The sequence below is a fragment of the Saimiri boliviensis genome, chromosome 6 (genome assembly GCF_048565385.1).
Source record: "Saimiri boliviensis isolate mSaiBol1 chromosome 6, mSaiBol1.pri, whole genome shotgun sequence".
NCBI classification, from domain to species: Eukaryota; Metazoa; Chordata; class Mammalia; order Primates; family Cebidae; genus Saimiri; species Saimiri boliviensis.
Genome location: NC_133454.1, coordinates 125532996 through 125551734, shown reverse-complemented (window position 1 = coordinate 125551734; position 18739 = coordinate 125532996). Strand labels below are relative to the sequence as shown.

Below are 18739 nucleotides of genomic sequence, written 5' to 3'. Positions count from 1 at the left end.
AAGTCCCTCCATCCCACACACACAAACCCCAAATCTCAGCGAACTCAAGGGCTGACACGGACTCAAGACAATTTTGCTTTTAAGCGATGTTCAAACAGGTAAGGACTTGGACTTCTAGCCACAAGGTCAGTTGGGAAGGCCTGCCCTGGCCTACTTCCCAAGCCCACTGTTACTTCCTCAGCCGTGCGCGCTAAGCTGGCTATTTTTATTCCCCAAGGACAAAGTAGTAAGGTCAAATCAGACCTAGAGGTACATCCCCCAAGCCTTCCTACAAAGCAGGGCGGTGGTGAAACAGATCTCAGCGCGGGGTTGGCGTCACCACCAGTCAACTGTACCGTCTGATCCCAGTTCATGTTCGTGGTTACTGGGGCAGCCCAGTGATTGTAGAAAGAGGCTATTTTAGTCCTTTTGCAGAAGGGGCTAAAAGGAGATGAGAGGGGATCAGGAGTGTTACATATTCATCTCTTTCCTTGGGAAACAGCTTTATTTACAAAACAGGTCTAAAATAAGAACATGAAATGACAAGTCCTTGGGAATTGCGGGAGAGGTGGCTCTTCTGTGAAGCTCAGGGATCCAGATGGAGGACCACAAGGAAGGCCAGCGTGAGGGGACCTAAAACTTGAACTCCTTGTATTTCTTGCTGCCCCCACGGCTGTCCTGGGGCTGAGCTTTCCGTTTCTTTTGCTGTATGGGAGAAAGAGACATTACAACAGGATGAGCCACCCCTGGGCCCCCAAAACAAGGGTGGGCAGCCTGACATAGACATAGAAGTCTGTGGGAAAGGTGCTGAATCCGGATTCTCTTCCAGATCCCTCTCAGACTGGGCTGAGCCCCTCCCCATCATCGTCCTTAAGAAGGGCAGCCCACTGGAGATTTCTAAGATTTCCAAATCTATGGAAGTGCAGGGCAGCAAGCAGAGGCCACCCTCACTCTGACCACTAGGGGGCACCATGCCACTGGAAAACGGCAGGCCAGGGTCCCTGGCTCTCACCCAGCCCAGCCCCCTGGAAGCACCTACCTTCTGTTTGGCAGCATGCTCAGCCACCATGTCGCTGAAGTCCTCCTTCTCCACTTGAGCCTGCTGCTCCCGTACATGCTCCTCATACTTCTGGGTCATGGCCATAGGATCCAGCTCCAACTCTTCAGGCGCCAGGGCCACTTCCACACCTTGCAGCTCAGGAGCCGGGCCCTTCCGGCTCATAACCTGGAAAGGGGATCAGGGCTTTATCATCTCCAAAGACGGTCACAGAGGCCCTAGCTTCTGCTGCCTTTCTCAGCCTCCAAAAGCAGTGTCCTTCAAGTACTCACCGTGGACATGTCATAAATGTGGGTTGATCCCATCATGGCTCCCCCAACAGTGGCTGTTCTCTTCTCTGGCAACACAGTGAACAGCTGAGGTGTCTCACTTCTGCAAAGGACAATGGGATCAGGCCCAAAAAGGAAGAGACAAAAGGGTTTCCAGAAGCAGAAACAAAAGAAACAGGTGGCACCACCACTCAGCGCCTTAGAGAGCTTCTCAGCTCCCCAGGGATGCAGGCTCTGCAGTTCACGGAGGCCCATGACAATTGGGTAGGGGGGAGGGTGGCACAGTGCTGACTCCGGGGAACAGACGGAGCTAAGGAGCCCCCTGAACCAAGTTAGGGGATCACAGACCAGGACTCCCACATGCATAGAAGGGTCAAAAGGTCAGAGAGGCTGAAAGTTTCCAAGAGAACTTTGGTACAGAGAAGCTGGCAAGAGAACAGGCTACAACAGTTCCCACCCAAAGAATGTCATGCCTGGAGTTCTAATATACATAGTTCACACTTCCAGGCCTTCTGATGCAAGAGCCATCCACAGCCAGTTTCACCACCAATTTCAAGAATTACCCTAGAACAAGAGCAAATCTACCACTATCACCCCAGACCATGTCCCTCATCTCTACCTCTCCCACTGGAAGAGGTGACAATCTATTCGCCACACAGGAGCCAGAGTAAATGCCTTAAAATGGAAGTTGGGTCTCGTCAGACTTTTGCTTAAAACCCTCTGAGGCTTCTGACCGTTATATGAATAAAATCCAAACTCCTTACCATGACCTAAAGGGTTAATAGTCTGGCCCCCTTATCCAAGCCCTCCTCACTATACCCTGTCCACAGTACCCTTCTTTTTCTTCTTTGAATATGCAAAGTTTGAGACTTCCGCTGCCTGACAAGGAGCAACAAGAATCAGATGTGCCCTCCTGCCTGAAACAAACAAACAAACTGGGCAAAATATATGAAACTGTTTTTTTTTTTTTGAGACAGAGTTTTGCTTTTGTTGCCCACGGAGTGCAATGGTGCAATCTTAGCTCACCACGACCTCTGACTCCCAGGTTCAAGTGATTCCCCTGCCTCAGCCTCCCAAGTAGCTGTGCCACCATGCCCGGCTAATTTTTGTATTTTTAGTAGAGACGGGGTTTCTCTATGTTGGTCAGGCTAGTCTCAAACTCCCAACCCCAGGTGATCGGCCCGCCGAAAGTGCTGGGATTATAGGTGTGAGTCACCGTGCCTGGCACAGTGGTTTTCAAGACACCAGGCATGGGGCAACAAAACGTTAAGTGAGTCCTGTGAGACAGGAAACAAATGTGATGAGCCCTTCAACTGCCCCAGCATGCTGCACTGAGAGTTTCCAGGCCACAGAACAAAGAAAGGAGACCCATCGACAGCCCAGAGGACTCCATGAGTTGGGAGGATGAAGGTGAAAGTCCACGGAGATGAAGGCATTAAGAGTTCACAGGAAAGCGTACTGGAGAAAAGAGCAGAGAAAGAACTTAAGAGACCTACAGAAAGTGCTCAAGTATGCAGGGGAGCACTAAGCAGCACCTGCCTACCAAGGACAGGGAAAGCAGCACCCAGAAGGATTCGTAACAACACCCGCTGCTCACTCAGAACTGGGAATAGTGCAACGCCCACTAGCCAGACAGAAAAACCTCCTGATTCACAGGATGGTGGGTAGAGCACACAGGTACTTGTTTCTCACAGTGGGGAAGACTGCTTCAGTCCTGCCTCAGGAACCCCAAAAACAAGACCTGAAAAGATCAAACTATTTCCATATAACTATTTTTGGATGAGGTTGAAGAAAATGTACAGGAATACAAAAATACCATGGACCCAACAAGGTAAATTTCACAAAGCCTAGCATTCAATAAAAAATTACTAGGCACTGGACATGCCCGGTGGCTCTGCCTGTAATCCCAGCACTTTGGGAGGCTGAGGCAGGAGGACTGCTTGAGCCCAGAAGTTCAAGGCCAGCATGGGCAACACAGTGAGAACCTGTCTCAAAAAAAAAGAAGAAAAAATGTCCAGACGTGCAAAAGAGTCAGAAAATACAATCCATAATGAGGAAAATAATCAGCTAATGGCAATCAACACAGAACTGGCACAGATGTTAGAGTTAGCAGACAATACATTAAAATGTTGTTATAGCCAGGTGTGGTGGCTCATGCCTGTAATCCCAGCACTTTGGGAGGATGAGGCAGGCAGATCACCTGAGGTCAGGAGTTCAAGAATAGCCTGGTCAACATGGCAAACTCTGTCTCTACTAAATATACTAAATAATTAGCCAGGTGTGGTGGCACATTTCTGTAGTCCCAGCTACTCTGGAGGCTGAGGCACAAGAATTGCTTGAACCTGGGAGGCAGAGGTTGCAGTGAGCCGAGATCACACCACTGCACTCCAGCCTGGGCAACAGGGCAAGACTCCATCTCAAAATAAAATTAAAATTACATTAAATTAGTAAAATTAAATATTATCATAACTGCATTCCACACATTCAAAAAGTTAAATAAGAGAGAAAGAATAGATTTTAAAAACCCTAAATCAAACGTCTAGAAAGGAGAATTATATTGTTTGGGATTACTGTTGGATCAGAAATTACAGAAGAAAAAATAGTAAACTTGAACATATAGCAACAGAAATTTTCTAAAATGAAATACAAAGAGAGAAGAATTTCTTTAAAAAATTAAGAGCATCAGTGAGCAGTGGGACAACTTCAAGAGACCTAACAGAGGAATAATTTGAGTTCCCAAAGGAAAGAAGAGAAGGGAGCGGAGAAAATATTGGGAGAAATCATAATCAAAATTTTCCCCAAATTAATAAAAACTAAAAACCCAGATCTAAGATACTTTAAAAACCCTCAAGCAAAGAAACATTCAGAAGCGACACCAAGGCACATTGTAGTCAAATTGTTAGAACTAGCGATACAATCTTAAAAATAGCCAAATGAAAACGAAAATGACACACTATGTACACAGCAACAAAGGTAAGAATGACAGCAGATTTCTCACCAGAAACAATGCAAGAAAGACGACACTGGAGCAACATCTTAAAAGTACTAATAAAAGGCTGATTCACCTATAATCCCAACAGTTAAGGAGGCCGAGGCAGGCAGATCACTTGAGGTCAGGAGCTCAAGACCAGCCTGGCCAACATGGCAAAATGCCATCCCTACTAAAAATATAAAAATTAGCTGGGTGTGGTGGCATGTGCATGTAATCCCTACTACTTGGGAGGCTGAGGCAGGAGAATCACTTGAACCCAGGAGGCAGAGGTTGCTGTGAGCAAAGATCACACCACTGCACTTCAGCCTGGGCAACACAGCAAGACTCCATTTCAAAAAAGAAAAGAAAAAGTACTGAAAGAAAAATAATTGTCAACCTAGAATTCTATACCTGGCAAAGATCTTTTAAAAAATGAAGGCCAAATAAAGAATTTTTAAGACTACCCAAACTGAATAAAAACCAGCAGACCCACAATACAAGAAATGCTTTTTTAATATTTTGTAGAAGTGGGGTCTCATTATGTTTCCCAGGCTGGTCTCAAACTCCTGAACTCTAGCAATACTACCGCCTCAGCCTTCTCCCAAAGTGTTGAGATTACAGGTGTAAGACACCACACCCCTTAACGTAAGAAACATTTAAAGGATGCCCTTCAGACAGAGGTAAAATGATACCAGATAGAAACCTGAATATACACAAAGAAATGAAAGAAACAAAAATGATAACTACATGGTTTCATTCATGATTCTTATTTAAACCTCCCTAAAAGATAATTGACCATTTAAGCAAAAATAGTAATTATATAGTATCAGATTGCTAACATATGTAAAAGTAAACTATATGACAAAATAGTACAGAAATTGGAAGAAGAAAAATGAAGTATATTATAAAGGCTCTTAATACTACCTGGAAGCAGTGTAACATTAAGAGAAGGTCTTTATCTCTTGATAAAGACATGATCTACAATAAATCCCAGAGCAACCACTAAAATAACAAAGCAAAAACTCACGCTAATAAGCCAACACTGGAGATAAAATGGAATCATAAAAAATGTTCAAGTAATCCAAAAGAAGGTAGAAAAACAAGAATAAGGGAATGAAGAATGGATAAAGAGAGGGGCATTTCATGATAAAAGGGTCAATTTAGGAAGACTTAACAACACTACACACTTAAGTACCTAAAAGTGGAGCGTCAGAATATGAGCCCATGCCTGTCTCAGGGCCTTTGCACTTACTTGCACTTACTGTTACTTCCGACCCAGATCATCCGGTAGCTGGCGTTTTCCTAATGTTCATTCAGGTCTCAGTTCAAGCACCACCTCCTCAATGAGGCCTTTCCAAAGGCCTCCCTGCCACCCCATCCCATTACCCAGTTTCCTCTGCTTCAACATCCTTATCCACATCTGAAAGTATCTTGTTCTCTAATTACCAGTTTACCTCAACTGCTGACTCCTCATTGCCTGGCAGAGTTGGTTCAGTAATTGTTTAAAAAGGGGTGGGGGAGAAAGGAACAACAGCCAGCCGGCCAAAAGGAAGTGAAGGTCTTCCCTCTCAGCCCTGTCTGGAACCCTCACCCATCCATCGCCTCCTCAATCTTCTTCTTCCTCAGCTCAATGAGTTCAGGGGTCTCCATTCCAGCAGGCACTGATGAGAAGCCACCAGGAGTGATGAGGCCACTGTGAAGAGAGGGACAAGCTCTGGAGTAAAGAGAAGGCCACCAAAGATAGGCCACTTCCAAGAGGCACTCTGCTTTCCCCACCTGTCTGCAGGGGTGATAAAGCCTGTTTCATCTGGTTTGTCTTCATCACTTTCCTCCTCTTCCTCTTCTTCTGAGGATTCTTCATCAGATGGTTCCAGTTCCCCCCAAGGGGTCCGATCAATCTCTTCTTCCTCAGTCTTGGTCTGAAAGAGATCACTTATTCATTAAACAAATGTTTACTAAGTACCTATCATGTGCCAGGCTGTTTTAAGCTGAAGGAGTGAAAGAGTCAACACACAGACAATAATCCCTACCTACCTAGAGCTCAAATTCTAGTGAGGAGCTTGCATTAACATCTCAGGAAAATGTATGCCCATTTTCAGACTGACATTTCAGAACACACACAACTCCCTGATAATGAAGCTATAAACAAACAATTTCTAACCTTCATGACATCAAGCAAAACCAGATGGCCAGTACATGGCCCATACCTGAAATTCAGCAGCATTGGTTCCAAATACATCCCCATAGAGCGGTTTCCCAGTCTCATCCACTGGAGGTTTGCCCCAGCCACCAGCATGGTACCCAAAGGAACAGCTCTGCAAGACAGCACAATCGGTTTACTCCTTAGCTGCCAAGGAAATTCTGAAGTCCTAGAGAAAAGTCACACTCGAAAGTATAGAACTGACACTTGAGAACTGTGGAAATTATGACTGCAGAATAAAATTAAATGTTATAAAGCATTAGAAAGCAAAACTAATGAACGACTAAACTCTGGAGGCAACAGGATGAGGAGACAGGAGGCAGAAAGTATGTTAATAGACTCTTCTGTCATGGCAGAGCCTTTGCTGTCTGAAACCAAAATATGTACGCTGAAAGCATTACTTCAGTTTCTTTTTCTTTCATCTGTGTGAAATATGAATGACTTCAATTTCTTATTGAGTTTCTTAATGACTTCAATTTCTAACTTTGGAAAGTTGGCTTGTTCAGAATCTATTTCTCTTAAGGGGCAGAGATTTCTATCTAATATTTAACAATACTACTTTTTTACTTTAACAATTCTTGTCTGTTTTCTTTTTAATTTAATGCTTATTTTAAAATAAGAATAAATCTGCAGACATTTCTGAGATAAAATTACTTCTGACAAATTGAAGTGAAGTTAAAAAAAATTATTATTATTATTTTTGAGACAAAGTCTTACTCTCTCACCACCCTGGAGTGAAGTGACGCAATCTCAGCTGACTGCAACCTCAACCTCCTGGGTTCAAGCGATTCTCGTGCCTCAGCCTCCCAAGTAGCTGAGATAACAGGCATGTGACACCACATCCAGCTAATTTTTTTGTATTTTTAGTAGAGACAAGCTTTCACTATATTGGCCAGGATGGTCTCGATCTCCTGACCTTGTGATCCAGTCTCCTTGGCCTCCTAAAGTGCTGGGATTACAGGTGTGAGCCACCGCGACCAAGCTTTTTTTTTTAAACACTAGAGATATGGCTGAACTATGTTCCCCAAGCTAGTCTTGAACTCCTGGCCCTAAGTGATCCTCCCACCTCAGCCTCCGAAAGTGCTAGGATTACAAGTGTGAGACACCACATCTGGCTGAGATAAAATTATTTCTCCGTTCATTCTTATAGTCATCAGAGACATAGCTGGAAACACATTCACCAAACAGTCAATTTGACTATTTCTGAGTATTAAAATTGTGATTTGCTTTCATCTTTGCACTTGTCAATTCTATTTTATGATGAGCATGTCAGTTTATTAAAAAACAAAAACTATTCTTTGTTTTTCTACAGAGACACATGGTATATGACAAATATGATGTGTCAAAAAAAAGAGACACCTGGTGGAGTCAAGAGAAGGAAAACAAAAAAATTACCTTCCAGTTTAAAAGCAGAGACAGCAGAGACTGAACAAAAGGACAATACTCACCTCAGGGATGGGCGAGTTCAGCCCAGGGATTTTCAGGTTGGGATACGACGGGGGTGGTCCATATCGCTGCATGGCAATCAGCCATGGGGGAGGGACCTTGTGGGCATTCTGCAGGAAAAAGAGAACAGGATACCATCTGCCAAACCCGATCCCTGTCTCTACCTTCTGCCCCAATCCCCACCCTCTTCGCTGCTTCCCCAGCCCGCTAACTGACACTCACTGGTCCTACTGGCATCCCCAAGGAAATCCTTAGTTCATCAGACAGATCTCCTGGCTTCTTCTCCTTCAGTCGTGTCTCGAACTCCTTCCCCTGAGAGAAAAGCAGAGCATACTGCATTGTAGACCCAGACACTCAGTGGGAGCACAACGGCAAGAGGATGTGAAAACAAAGGCAAGAAGTTCTAACCCACATCAGATAGAAAATCCCACTGAGGGCTACCTGGCTCCCACTCTGATTCTCATCACTTCCTTCCCTGGCCAAAGTAGGGGAAGGAATAAAAACCAGGGCGGAGGGGAAAAGCCCAGACTCCCAGTGCTGTCAATAATCCACTATGAGAACACAGCCAACATTAGGACCTGCCTTCTCATCTGTAAAATGAGGGTACTCAATGGGGTAATCTGCATTTAATTCTTCTACCTCATAAATTCCATGATACCATGGTGACTATGATTTCAAGGATCAGAAAATAATATCAACTTTTCTACCACCCTCAGTGTTAAAATTTCCTAAAAGCATCTGCCCCTTGGCCCCTCTATCCCTAAACCAACCACCACCAACTATTACCATTTCAAAGACAGGATACGAAAAGTCTGAGAAAGAAGTCACCAGGTCTGCACCTCTCCTTCAAAAAGGACCTCATTTTAAAAGTCCATCTCATCCGAGGGTAGTCAATGGGCAATTCTAAGGCTGAGGAACTACTGTAGTCACTTCAAATGGCCTCCTGGGTCAGGTGCAGTGGTTCACTTTGGGAGGCTGAGGTAGGCAGATCGCTTGAGCTCAGGAGTTCTAGACCAGCCTGGACAACATAGCAAAACTCTGTCTCTACCAAAAATACAAAAAATTAGCCAAGCATGGTGTGCCTGTGGTCCCAGCTACTTGAGGGGCTGAGATGGGAGAACTGCTTGAGCCCAGAAGGCAGAGGTTACAGTGACCCCAGATCATTTCACTACACTCCAGCCTGTATAACAAGGTGAGACCCCATCTTAAAAAAAAAAAAAAAAAAAAAAAAAAAGCCGGGCGCGGTGGCTCAAGCCTGTAATCCCAGCACTTTGGGAGGCCGAGGCGGGTGGATCACGAGGTCAAGAGATCGAGACCATCCTGGTCAACATGGTGAAACCCCGTCTCTACTAAAAATACAAAAAATTAGCTGGGCATGGTGGCGTGTGCCTGTAATCCCAGCTACTCAGGAGGCTGAGGCAGGAGAATTGCCTGAATCCAGGAGGCGGAGGTTGCGGTGAGCCGAGATCGCGCCATTGCACTCCAGCCTGGGTAACAAGAGTGAAACTCCACCTCAAAAAAAAAAAAAAAAAAAAAAAAAGCCCTAGACAGTCTCAACCCCAAGGCCCAGACTGGCCTCTCCCAGCCCACTCCCAAACCTCATAGTACAGGTCCCCATGGATGGTCAGCTTTGGCTTGGTCTGCCACTTGAAGAAGGCATCATGTAGTTTCTGGTAGTCAATGTCAATCTTGCCCATTTTAGGCCGAACTTTCTCTCGCATTTTTGACTTCATGGTCTTCTGTTCTTCCTGTGGAGAATGGCAGAAGACAAGCTTTAACAAGTACTCACCAAATTCGTGTAGAGAATGCAGCTTCCAGCTCCAAAAGAGATCAAGAGAAGCCTCAATTATCTCACCCTGAAAGTCACCAAGATCCTTCCTGCTCAAACCCTTCAAATCATAATCCATACTGAACAAAACAGATTACACCATATCAGCCTCAGCTGTGTATATCAATAACTAGTTATTAAACCATCTCATCAAAGATGAATCTCATCAGTTCTCTGAAAGGCAGAGACTTCCCCGTGTTCTTTTGTACCTCCTGAGTTCAAAGCATTTAATTAAAAGCTTTAAAATTAAGAAGTTATGGCTGGGCATAGTGGTTCACACCTGTAAATCCAGCACTTTGGGAGGCTGAGGCGGGCGGATCACGAGGTCAGGAGATCAAGACCATCCTAACACGGTGAAACCCCATCTCTACTAAAAATACAAAAAAATTAGCCAAGCGTGGTGGCACACACCTGTAGTCCCAGCTACTTGGGAGGCTGAGGCAGGAGAATCGCTTGAACCCAGGAGGCGGAGGTTGCAGTGAGCGGAGATCGCACCACTATACTCCAGCCTGGGTGACAGAGCAAGACCCCGTCTTAAAAAAAGAAAAATTTAAGAAGTTACACAACCACCATGAATCTGTAGCCACAAAGTGCATCTGGGAAACGAGTCACCAGGTGAGCTGGCAAAGTGAAGGCAGAGGAGAGAAAAAGCAGAGGAGGAAGACAAAGGGATAATTAGACAAGTAACAAGTAGGTGGTAGGTGGGTTTCAAACCAGGTTCCCATTTTGAAGCACTCTGCTGTGAATGATGGGGACACCCAAGGGCAGGTGTGAGCCCTGCCAGGACCTCACCTTCTCTTGCAGGGCCTCTCGCATCTCCTGGATGCCCGTGCGTTTGATGAAGTCTGGCAGCTCGAAGGGAGGCTTCTCAATGCCCCGTTTGCCCTGCAGATACTTGCGCTTAAAACACCAGTGGCGTGGCACAGGCACGGAGTTTCGAGTGGCTTTGAGGTGGACCAAGAGCTTAGGGTCCTGCGCCGTCACATCGTGCATCTCCACGACATCGGGCCGAGCCACCAGCTGGAAAACACACAGGAATGCGTGTGTTGAAAGCTCCAACTTCTCAGGTTTGAAGCTCTTCTTCCCATTCCTCTTCCTCAAAGGACTCATACCCAAATCACCCACAACACTTCCTTCAACGTTTTCACCTCCCTGGCTTCCCAGGTTGTCTCCCAGCTGGGCTCCAGGGCCTGCAGGATCCTCTCAGGTCTCACCTGCTTAAGTTCAGCCACAGTGAACCGGTTCATTCGGCGCAACTTCTTCTTGGACAGCTTCGGGGCTTCTGGCTTCTTTTCCTAGAACAGAACAATCACCTCTTTTGAGCAGGACTCAGATGTGAATGAAACTGCCCAACCCACCCCAAACTTAAGCCACCAAAGCTCTTCAAGAGTTCACTATGGTTCCTCTCTGGATGCCTCTCAGCCACCTGTGCACAGAGTCCCTGCTTTCCAGCAGGAGGGCCAGACCTGACCTGCTCGTCATCACTGCTGTCATCATCACTGTCCTTGTGCTCCTCCTCAAAGCCCTTCTTCTTGGGGGCTGCAGAGTTCTCCAGTTTGTCAAGTTTCTCTGGCTCCTTCTCCTTCTCCTTCTTCACGTCATCAGTTAGCTGAGGAGGCAGACAAAGTGAAACCCCTGCCCTCTGAGACCCTTCCCAGTTCCTAAAGCCAGCACTGAAAAGATGCCTGTTCCCTGCCTCTCACCCATCTCTGAGCCCCTTCCCTGTTTGGCACTGCCCCTTCCAAGTGTGTTCTCCTTGTACCTTAAAAGCTTCAAAGATCCTCTTAAAGAAGATAAAGTTGGGCTCATAAATTTCTGGTTCTTCAGTAACATACTCAATCTCGACATCAGCTGCTGGGGAGTCAGAGCCACGGGACCGGGCTGAGTCTTTCTCTCGGTCCCCAGAGCTCTCAGAGGACACCCCTCGTACCCGCTGGGGCTTTTTCTTCTTCTTTCGGTTCCTACGCTTCCGGTTTTTCTGTCAAGAGGAGGAAAACCAGCTGGGTCAGAGAATCCAAGCATGGTGGCAGCACCCCAACCCATGAACTCCTCCCCCAGTGTCCCCCACAGTTCAACGCTCAGGCTTTTTTCAAGGAGGCCATTTCATGAAGTGGTTGTGAAGGGGCCTTGGAGTCACACTCCAAAGTTCTGCCGCTCACAAGCTGTGTACCTTTGGGTGAATTACTGTGCCTCTCAGAACCTCAGCTCTTTCAGCTGTAAAATGCAGGCATGCATAGTACTTGGGACTCAAAGCAATTAAATAAAAAATATCTATAAGATGCTTAGGCAGAAATTGGCACAAAATAGAAGCGATTACTTACTGAACACTTACAAATTGTGCTATTTTTGTACCCACGTCCCATCTCCTGCCTTTCCTTCCAGACTCAGCTCCAACCCTACCTCCTTTTTAGATATGGACACTGTGTCCTCCTCAGTCTCTGATGCTGACTGGCCCAGGGACGAGCGAGCATCTGTTTCCATTTCCTCTTCCTCTGTAAGGAAGAAGGTGGTGATGAGTCTTCATGGTACCAGTGCCCTGCACACATCACAGTAACCCGCCTTTACCAAGAGCCTGACTCTCTCTAAACTCTCCTTGGGGAAGGGACACAGGAATGAGGACTCAGCCTCGGCCTCTCCAGGTTCTGTGGCTGCAGCCTTAGGATACCTGGCACTCACCCTGTTGAGAGTTCATCTCTTCCTGGCGGCTCTCCTTCAGCTGCAGGATCTTCTCCAAAGCCTGGGGGATCTTGGGGCCCACAGAGGGGTCATCCATCTGCCAGAGACAACCAGTCAGAGGAGATGAATCACAGTGGCCTTTTTCTGCCTACTTCCACCTTTCGGACTAGAAAGGCTGCTGGCCAGGTGATGTAAGCAGCAGAGAGCGGGCAACACCAACTGGGCTCAGTGAGGTTTAGTGTCCCTCAGAGGGACCCCAAGACTCTGCCTCAGTAATGTCTCCCCAATCCCTCTGCTATACCCTAAGTATAGTTTAAATAAGCAGGGCTCCCCACTACCCCCAGGAATTTAAGTCCCCCCATCTCCTCACAGAACCCTTCTCTAAACATCTAAAAATAGTCCCCTTCTAAACTACCACTCTCCTGTCCCTAGGAAGAAACCATCAGTCTCACCTCTCTGTTTTCATCTCCAGGGGGAGGTGGGGGACCACGAGGCCGGGGAACAGGGGCTCCCATGGGCAAAACTGTGGGAGTCGGGCCCACTGGGCCAACTGGAGCGGTTACTGAGAGAAGGGAGAAAGTAATTCAATGTCAGAAGAGACAAAACGCTCACGTAAAAAACCACTTCTCTTGTTAAAAGGGTGATGGTTACCCTGCAGTGGAGGGCATGGCAAGGCAGGGTAGGTTCTGGGGTTCTGGTAATGTTTTGGATCTTGGTCCAGGTGCTGCTTGTATGGGTGTGCTCCGTGAGTAAAAAAAATCATTAAACTGTATATTTACTCTATATGTACTTTTTAAATGTGACAGATACTTTAAAAGTCTTTAAAAAATTTTTTTAAACACCTTCCTTGCCCTTCCCCTCCATTCCAGGGTCTTACCTCGAGGACCTAGAGGAGTGCGCACGCCAATTTGGCCCATGTCTTGTGGGGGCCGAGGGACTGGGGTGCCCATCTTGGCAATCTCCTGCTGTCGTTCCTGCTCCAGTAACACAGCTGCCTATGGGAGGGAAGTGGGAGTAGAGAGACAGCCTGAAAAGGCGTTTGGCAAGCAGCCCCTGGCAAATGCATTCTTTCAGCCGGGTAATGGGCCGAAGGAGAACAATCACGAACCACTTGGGTGCTGACATCCCCTCCACCCCGACATTTCCAGGCTACTAATCCAAATGGAGGAGCCCTCTCATCACAACAGAAATCCCTAGAAATAACACCAAGGAAAACCCCAGGAAACTTCTCGTTCCTAGCAGAGAATTTCATATTGAGCCAAACACTGCTTTCTACTTTCCAGAGAGTTTTCTTCCCCAAAATATTATACAGAAGAAACTTTTAAACTCTTTTCTTGTATCTACCCCTCAAGATCCAGCACAATCTGGGTAAAGACAGTAGTTTATCCACAGGTCCAGATTTGTTGCTTTTTTTTTTGAGACAGGGTCTGGAGTGCAGTGGCATGATCTCAGCTCACTGCAACCTCTGCCTCCCAGGCTCAAGCCATCCTCCCACCTCAGCCTACCAAGTAGCTGGGACTACAGGTGTGCGCCGTCACATCTGGCTAACTTTTGTATTTCTGATAGAGACAGAGTTTCATCATGTTGGCCAGGCTGGTCTCAAACTCCTGAGCTCAAACAATCCACAAACGTCCCAAAGTGCTGGGATTCCAGGTGTGAGCCGCTGCACGCAGCTCATACTTGTTGCTTTTAACACTTACTTTTTAATATTCCTGAGTAATCCACTGGGTAACGACTAATGCAATACACCTCTGGGGCCAAACACCTTACAGAACATTCCCAGACTTACAGTCATATTTTGTCTAAATCCAATACAAATAATTCAATTGCCCAGTGTCCTATCTAGAATGATGTTGTGTAAGGCAAGCAGAGATCAGCACATGCTTTGTGTAACAGGTCAGAAGGTAAATACTTTAGGCTTCATGGGCTGCTGTATGGATTCTGTTACATATTTTTGGTTTGCGTTTTCTTAAAACTCCTAAAAAATTTACAAGTTATTTTTAGCTTACAGGCCATACAAACACAGGCCCAGATCACAGTTTGTTCAATTCCTGAACTTTAAGAAAAATTGAATGCTTTGGAAGACACTGGTACTTAGCTGGGGACAAAATAGCCTCCAGGGAAAACTTGAATGGTACACCCTAAGCACTATAAATGGCTACCAACAAACTGGACCATGAGGTCAAAGGTTAAGGGGAGGAGTATTACCCGCTTCTGCTGTTCCAAGAGCTCATGTTCCTTCAGCGAATGATCTCCCTGCTTAAAAAAGAAAACAAGCTCATACCAACACCAATATTCCACAGGCCAATCTTCCACAGCTATTGCTTCTTGAGATCCTCTTCCAGGCAAGGGCCCATGATCGAGTCTTTAATCCTGACCTTCCCAGAAACCTTAGGTCTAGGATCTAACTTTCTCTAAGGCTCCACTCCCACCAGGCCAGGGCTTCCACCTGCCGTACCTGCTTGGCACGCTCCTCCTGCTGCATCAGCAATGCCGCCTGCTGCTGAGCCAGCTTCAGCCGCTCCTCCTCTGACAGTGCCACCGGCTCACCCACACGGAGGGGAGGCGGGGGCCCCAAATTTGGTGGATGGGCCATAGGAAAGCCAAGGCCAAGGCCTGGTGGAGGTGGTGGGGGTGGCGGAGGAGGCTGCAGAGGGGGGAGTCCCATAGGTGGTGGTGGCATAGGAATTCCAGGGAGCTATGGAAAATATATGATCATAAAATTAGGAAGCATTTATTCATTCTGCAAACATTTGGGGGAATCTACTTTGAGTCAGGACCTGGGATTCTAAGTTATATGATACACAGTTCCCACTTCTTCAGAGAGAATGCTCCACAGCACTATGAACATATAAGAATGTTAACTTCCTTTGGCATCAACCAAAGGAAGCTATCCTGACCACAGATTCTGCATACAATTCCAGGAGACTCAAGGACACCTCTGAGGTCATCTAGGGACTCCTCATCCTGCACACAGAGATCAACAGATCTCAGGTCAGAGCCACTGCTTTAGAGTAAAAGAGGCAAATCCTAGATCAGAAGGAACATGGAAATTGAGACAACTTAAATAAACAGGAACCACTGTGCCAGGGCAATACAAACCCCAATGACTACTAAATGCAAAGGGTATGAAATCAAATCAGGGAGCCCTCGATGTCTCACAAAAGAACATGGGAACTGTGCCTGAGGCAGGCAAAGAAGACGATGATTGCTTCCACCTGGGTAGGGACAAGTTAGGCTTCCTTGTATTCAAGCATTTTTTTTTTTTTTTTTGAGACAGAGTCTTGCTCTGTTGCCCAGGTGGGAGTGCAGTGGCAAAATCTCGGCTCACTGCAACCTCTGCTTTCCAGGTTCAAGCAATTCTCATGTCTCAGCCTCCCAAATAGCTGGGATTGTAGGCACTGCCACCACACCTGGCTAATTTTTTATTTTTAGTGGAGATGGGGATTTCACCATGTTGGCCAGGCTGGTCTTAAACTCCTGACCTCAAGTGATCCATCTACCTCGGCCTCCCAAAGTGCTCAGTGAGTCACCAAGCCCTGCCTTTCTTTTGAGACAGAGTCTCCCTCTATCACCTAGGCTGGAGTGCAGTGGCTAGATCTCGGCTCACTGCAACCTCCACCTCCCCGGTTCAAACAATTCTCCTGCCTCAGCCTCCCGAGTAGTTGGGATTACAGACATGTGCCACCACACCCAGCTAAGTTTGTATTTTTATAAGAGACGGGGGCCGGACGCGGTGGCTCACACCTGTAATCCCAGCACTTTGGAAAGCCGAGGCGGGTGGATCACGAGGTCAAGAGATCGAGACCATCCTGGTCAACATGGTGAAAACCCGTCTCTACTAAAAATACAAAACATTAGCTGGGCATGGTGGCACGTGCCTGTAATCCCAGCTACTCAGGAGGCTGAGGCAGGAGAATTGCCTGAACCCAGGAGGCGGAGGTTGCGGTGAGCCGAGATCGCGCCATTGCACTCCAGCCTGGGTAACAAGAACAAAAAACTCTGTCTCAAAAAAAAAAAAAAAAAAAAAAAGAAAGAAATGGGGTTTCACCATGCTGGCCAGGCTGGTTTCGAACTCCCAATCTCAGGTGATCCACAAGCCTTGGCCTCCCAAAGTGCTCGGATTTTTTTTTTTTCCCAATTCCTTAATTTAATTTTATTGTAAGTTCTGGTGTACATGTGCAGGATATGCAGGTTTGCTACATAGGTAAATATGCACCAGGGTGGTTTGCTGCACCTACCAACGCATCACCTAGGTATTAAGTCTGGCATGCATTAGCTATTCTTCCCAACACTCTCCCAGCCCCTGCCCCACCCTCTCCTTTTTTTTTTTTTTTTTTTTTTTTTGTTTAAGAAACAAAGTCTCGCCGGGCGCGGTGGCTCAAGCCTGTAATCCCAGCACTTTGGGAGGCCGAGGCGGGTGGATCACAAGGTCGAGAGATCGAGACCATCCTGGTCAACGTGGTGAAACCCCGTCTCTACTAAAAATACAAAAAAATTAGCTGGGCATAGTGGCGCGTGCCTGTAATCCCAGCTACTCAGGAGGCTGAGGCAGGAGAATTGCTTGAACCCAGGAGGCGGAGGTTGCGGTGAGCCGAGATCGTGCTATTGCACTCCAGCCTGGGTAACAAGAGCGAAACTCCGTCTCAAAAAAAAAAAAAAGAAACAAAGTCTCATTCTGTCACCCAGGATGGAGTACATGGAGTACAATGGTGCAACCATAGCTCACTGCAGCCTCGAACTCCAGGGCTCAAGCAATCCTTAAGCCTCAGCTTTGCAAGTAGCTGGGACTTTATAGGCGCTTGCCGCCGTGCCCAAATAATTTTTAAAACTTTTTTGTAGTAACAGAGTCGTACTACATTGCCCAGGCTGGTCTTGAACTCCTGGCCTCAAGTGATTCTCCCATCTAGGCATCCGAAAGTGGTGGGATTACAGGCATGTGCCACTGCACCCGGCCACAAGCTCAGTCTTGAATGACAGGTAGAATTTGGAGACGCAGACAGTGGGAAGGAGGCAAGTATCAGTATCAGAGAGAACTGAAGAGCTCACAGTTCTGCCACGGCAGTACCTCCCTGCCCAAACTGTTAGTTGCATCCCAAGAACACTGCAAGTGAGAGGAAGGGCTACCCTGAACAGATGGAATCTTTTTTTTCTTCCCCTCCTCAGGTTAGGCTAGTAATTAACGTGCAAGAGTGTCACATCTCACATATGCGCATGAACACCCAATCATTACACTCATGAACTACAAAAGGATCAGCAGATAGAATATTAAAAAATGGAAGAACCTCCCTACCTGTGCCGACATGGGAGGTGGAGCGGCTTTGTCCCCATCTTCCCCTCTCAAAACGGGCCGATTCAGCACGATGCCAGTCTGCAAAAGAGAAAGGCCTCTAAGTCAGTGCAAAATTAGCTGTTAACCTAAACGACATTCTCGCCCAGTTCATTCAACAAAATGTACCTAACGCCTGTCTGTCAGCGCTCCGGCTGGGCACTGAAGAGGACCAAGATAGATCCAAGAGATTACAACAGAGCTAGCAAAGGCAAGAAGAAGGCAAAGAGAGCAAGCCTCCGCCTTGCTGTGCCGAGATAAAGAATGAAGACCGAGCCGTGAGGAGTATAGGTCTCCTGGAGACACTCGGCCTATCCTGACGTCCTGCCGCCAACACCCACCTGGCGGGTGTAGGTCTGCAGCCGCTCCACCAGCTCCTCGCGACTACCTGCGGGGCAAAGTACATGATCAATAAGGCAGGCCAGCCCGGCCAGGTCAGGTCCCAGCGGCCCGCCTCCGCCCCTCGCGCTCGGGTCTCCGGGGTAACCAGGCTCCGCTTCTCCGCAGGCCGGTAAAGGCCTCTCGACTTGCTGTGTTCCTCACCCTGGATCGGAGCTCCGATCTCTGCCAACTTGGCCTGAAGCTCCTGGGCAGCCCAGGCGCCATAGTGGCCTGGAGGTGGCGGCGGCGGCGGCAGCTGCAACTCCGCTTTGGGAGGCTCCGGGTGCTCGGTCGCCATCTTAGCCGCGGGAAGGCGCGCGACCAACCCGGAAGCTCGGGCCAGCCGCCGGCCCCACTTTCCGGAACTTCCGGCAGCGCCGTGCGCCACGTCCTCTCTGGTTGGGAGGCTGTGCGCCCGCTGCCGTTGCCTGGGCCACGGGATTCGCCGCTGACGCACCTTTCTCTAACGACCCCTCGGCGGCCTGGTCGCGAGGCCTCCTGGGAGTTGTAGTGCACAGGTCTCGGTCTCCGCGGGCCCAGCGCCTGGCTACTGCCAGAAGGCCGGCGGCGGGCCCGTGGGCGGAGCTGTGGAGAAGGCCGGCC

At 47.6% G+C, this 18739-nt stretch overlaps 1 protein-coding gene and 1 pseudogene across 2 annotated transcripts; both read right to left on the bottom strand.

Annotated features, from left to right (window-relative positions):
- Positions 1–461: 461 nt before the first annotated feature.
- SF3B2 (splicing factor 3b subunit 2) lies at positions 462–18471 on the bottom strand. Of its 2 annotated transcripts, none has more exons than XM_039471514.2 (22): positions 18299–18471; positions 18097–18143; positions 17720–17797; positions 14885–15124; positions 14635–14685; positions 13304–13421; positions 12879–12988; positions 12427–12523; positions 12151–12242; positions 11513–11728; positions 11222–11359; positions 10965–11045; positions 10543–10770; positions 9521–9670; positions 8145–8234; positions 7925–8032; positions 6484–6591; positions 6053–6195; positions 5868–5969; positions 1309–1408; positions 1019–1204; positions 462–684 (listed from the first exon to the last, which is right to left on the bottom strand). In XM_039471514.2, exons 1-22 carry the CDS (start codon positions 18432–18434, stop codon positions 613–615), a joined length of 2691 nt encoding a protein of 896 aa, XP_039327448.1. In that variant the 5' UTR covers positions 18435–18471; the 3' UTR covers positions 462–612. The 2 variants fall into 2 exon arrangements, with proteins under 2 accessions (XP_039327448.1, XP_039327449.1); XM_039471515.2 differs by having other exon boundaries at positions 14635–14682.
- LOC120364853 (small nucleolar RNA U13) lies at positions 17587–17680 on the bottom strand (annotated as a pseudogene).
- Positions 18472–18739: the final 268 nt, after the last annotated feature.